The 4,518-nt window shown below is 31.7% G+C and overlaps 1 protein-coding gene across 1 annotated transcript; it reads right to left on the reverse strand.

Annotated features, from left to right (window-relative positions):
* Nucleotides 1-701: 701 nt before the first annotated feature.
* Nucleotides 702-2,905, reverse strand: LOC130803840 (uncharacterized). Its single transcript, XM_057668076.1, has 2 exons — nt 2,392-2,905; nt 702-1,821 (listed from the first exon to the last, which is right to left on the reverse strand). The coding sequence occupies exon 2, from the start codon at nt 1,775-1,777 to the stop codon at nt 893-895; it is 885 nt and encodes a 294-aa protein (XP_057524059.1). The 5' UTR covers nt 1,778-1,821; nt 2,392-2,905; the 3' UTR covers nt 702-892.
* Nucleotides 2,906-4,518: the final 1,613 nt, after the last annotated feature.

Raw genomic sequence — 4,518 nt, forward strand, 5'->3', positions numbered from 1 at the left:
ACAGGAGATTGTTCCCAATGGACAAATACTAAGTCACAAAAAGTTAATGTAATAATCTATTAAACTTGTTTATTTATTTAATTTTAGTATCAATTAATATTTAGTTTATTGGTAATTGATTTACTTTCATCACTATTAACTTCTAAGACTGCATATATATATATATATATATATATATATATATATATATATATATATATATATATATATATATATATATATATATATATATATATATATATATATATATATATATATATATATATATATATTTGAGAAAACAGAATTTAAGAAAATGTTCAAGCTTCAACATAGAGCATATTATTGAAATATTTTGAGAGTGATGAGAAGGTTTTGATGCAGAAGTAAATCCCTGTTTGTACGTGTTAACAAATATCAAACCAACAAATGCAACTGTATTAAAGTGAAAATACCAAGACATATTGGGCATTGCACTTCTTTACGAATAGCCTGAAGATCAACATATACAAATCTGTAACAAACCAAAGGCTGAACTCGTCAGGAATGTACAAATAATTGCACTTATCAGCTGCTCAAAGAATCGTTGATGAAAGAACAAACAAAACATATATATCATGGAGATGATTAAGCAACAATCCCACGCAATATGAAAAATAATCTAGTTATCAAAAATCAAAACTAAACAAATGGTTGGCAATGGGAGACTAACTCCAAGAAATTAAACACCTAAAAAAATAGTTGCCAGTTGTCACATATCTCCTAATGCTTTCACATGTATAAATAGAATATACCAGGAAATATACGACCAAATGCAAACAAGTTTTTTAGTTGTGAATGTGCTCACAAGTAGATGAGTACTACATTTTTTCAAAAAGGTATTTCTGATCATACAAGTTATTTACCTTCAATTTCAACTTTCTCCAGCTTTTCTCTTCAATCTTGCTATTTCTGTGTTTAGTGCCTCCACTTGTCTCTCATGGTTCCTCTTCAACGCATGATTGAGCATTTGTTCGTGTCGAAGTTTCTTGTCTGATTCCTCTAGCTGAACCTTTGTTGATCTTAATTCTTCTTCCAAATTTTGGTAGTTCTTCAAAGCATTGGAATCATTCTTGTACTTATGCTCCTTCCTAACTTGAAAATCAAGTATTTTCTTAGCATGTTCAGGAAGAGCGAGGACATTTGGTGGGTATGATATACCCAAATACACTTCTATCACCACCCGAGGATGCAATATACTCATGCCATTTGGAAGAAAACTTGAGGTGCCAACTCCTTGTCCCTCTACTAAGGCATTTTGATAGATCCAATAGATACCCTTATCAATGCCGTAGATGTTTACTTCTTCAACTTCACACTCCCCAACTAAAACTACAGCATGTGTGACTCTCTTACCATCAGGATGATACATTAACTCTTCCAATTGACCATTTTCATTGACCCCAAGGTAAGGACTCTCAGTGTAACGTGGGTAGTCAGCTCGAATTTCAATCACCGCAACTACTGGACGATTGTTTTTGAACAATTTCCTCATATATTCAACATTAATGGCTCCTTCATCAACTATATGTATCTCGTTTAGACAATAATAAGTACCATTCCATAAGGGACACCCCCTCCTAATTGATCTATGGGGATTCTTAACCTCTAAACCACAAGCTTGTTCTAATAGATCCCAAGGCTTCCAAGATCCAATTTTATTGGGGAACATTGACTTAAGTTGTTTGTACCAAGTTTTATGAAGAAAAAGAGGTCCATCTCGAATGTGATACCCCGCCTTGGCCCAACAAATACGCATGTCATACTCTATTTGCCTTGTTGTAGCAGGAAAGCTGCACAAATCTGTTAACAAAAATTATGACTATAAAGCTTTTATTTATATTTGTATTTTTTTATATGGGACTTAAAAAAGAGATGTGAGAGCTGATATAGCCATGGTTGACTAGAGTTGTATTTTAGAGATAGCTTAAGGTTTATTGTAACAGGGAAGCATCCCCTTATTTTAGTACTAGTTATTAGTCACTCATAGAATAGCTAGTTTACCTACTTCAATTCTTTGTTCAATGTACTAGTATGAGTAATTAAATTACTACTTCTACCTATATAAAAGCTCTTTTTCCATTGGCCCTAACCTTAATGTCCTTGACACAGTTTTTTATTAGCTTGTGTTTTGATCTATAATTGCTGCACCAACTTTATTTCACTTTCGATTATGCTCTAATAAATACTCACATTATTCCCTAAATACCTTAATTCTTTTAATACTTTGATTTTAGTGATGAATGCTTCAATTGTGTGAACCTTAGAGAAAGGGACAAGCTTAGCTTGTTTTTGTGTTAGAAAGAAACTGAGATAGATATCCATAAATAAATATTAATGAAAATAGCTGGCTGAGCATTAAAGGAATTATACCTTGGAGTGAATCAAGAGCTGGCTGAACAATTTGATTACCCTCACTGACAAATTTTTCCCAAATGTAGTTGTATTTAAGTCCAGTTCCTATTCAAAAATTTAAGAGCTCAACTCAACAGTTAGAGTACATCACAACAGTTAAATAAAACAATCACAATCAATTAAGTCTAGACTCTAGAGAATGTGAATTGCTTGACTTCCCTTCCAAAAACAAAATGTGGTTGTATTCTTGGATGCAACATAAGTGTATATTGATAAATCAATTTGTTTTTCATCTACTGAACTTCTTGTTGTAAAATAATTATGACCAAAGAATTGTGAAGATGACTACACCATTACAAGAAATTAATGTATTTAGAAGAATATATCTAACTGTTAAGTGACACTTATATCAAAAGGATTAAGAAGAATTAAGAGTAAATGGGAATATTTGTGTAATAAAACAGAAAGAGATGAATTAATTGTGTATGAAACAATGAAAAACACTCAAATATAGACCACCATACAACTATAAACCACAAAACATGTAACTCATAATAGGAGTTTGAGATTAGAAAGGATTAAACAAGGATTTGATCAATCAAACTATAAAGAGTAATAAACTCAGAAAGAAACAAGTTGTTGAAGATTTCGCAATAATAGCTCAAATGCCACAAAGGTAAAGAATCATTAATTCTCATAATAAGGATTAATGTCTTAATGATGACCAAATAAGAGGTAATTGCTACAATCCGGTAGGTACTAATTTTATTTACAAATGACTAATGCCTCTGTTTTTATTTGTTGTTTCCACTTTTCCATCTTATTTATTTGAGAATTTTTTATTGGAGTAAGTCACAACTCTTGTGATGATGAGGATGAATTTGATCACCTAATTGCACACACTATGTCAGACACATTGTAGAGTGATGATGTATGTGAAAAAGATTGTGGACACTTGGAGTTTGGCACTTTAAATGAGGCTTTGAAAGAAGCTAAGAGAGGAGGAATAGTGGAGGTGTGGCATGCTAGCCAACAAAGTAGAAGAGGCTCCAAGGGATTGTAATACATGGAGCCAAGCAAGACAAGCAAAGGGGATGAAGAGCACAGTGCTAGTTCGAGCTACTCCATAGCTCACTCGAGCAAATCGGCAAACAATGGGTGGACTTGTAAGGTGCTCGTTTGAGCATTGTTATGCTCATTCGAGCACCATATTCATCGATACCTCATAGAGGTCACCTATTTCAGTTTTTGGGAGAAATGAGAACATCACTTAAATTATTTTATATATTGAAGTATAATGGCTATTAACAATCCCAAAAAATTACTACTTTTATATTATAGCCAGCCAAATATAAGAAAATCCAACACATAAAATCTATGTGAATTACTAACATAATCAAATTTAATATAGTACAAAAGTAGTAAATGATTCCCTCGTTTCAAATAATACTCCCTCTTATTTACCCTATTTGTCCCATTTTGTTTTTCACACTTGCAGAGGCAACATTTTAATCCTTAATATCTCAAATTATTCTTAATTAAAAATTATAAAAAGTTGATATTAATAATCCTTGTATTGAGAAGAATCAAACAAGATCCCATATGATTATGTTTTAACTTATAGATTAAGAGTAAAATACAAATTAAGAGTGATAAGTGAATAGTGCCCAAAAATAAATGGGAAAAGTAGGGTGAATAGAAGGGAGCAAAAAGTAAGATGTGTAGTTAATATAGAAGTTGATAAGAGGAATTTTGAGTATTGCAATTGATTAGTTTAAGAGTAGAGGGAAATTCAAACTATAATATCTTGCACAATAATATATTTCTCCAAGGCATTAATAGAACAAAAACTAATTAAGAATAACAAAAAGTAGTAATTTTATTTTATATAGGTACACATTACCTTCAGGTTGTTGGGCAGGATGTTTGGACGAGCTAGCACCCTCAACCTCAAGAGTGGTCATATTCCTTGTTTAGGGAATGTGATGAGTAACTGCAAAATGAAAATGAAAGGAAATCGTGAGTAATCAGAGACATTGATAGATAAGACCGTTGAAAAACCTAAAGAAGTTTTGACAGATTATTATTAATCTTTTAGAAATACTCTGTTTTTTTTTTTTTTTTTGACATTCCTTAAAATTAGAT

This window comes from Amaranthus tricolor, chromosome 1, assembly GCF_026212465.1.
Source record: "Amaranthus tricolor cultivar Red isolate AtriRed21 chromosome 1, ASM2621246v1, whole genome shotgun sequence".
NCBI lineage: Eukaryota > Viridiplantae > Streptophyta > Magnoliopsida > Caryophyllales > Amaranthaceae > Amaranthus > Amaranthus tricolor.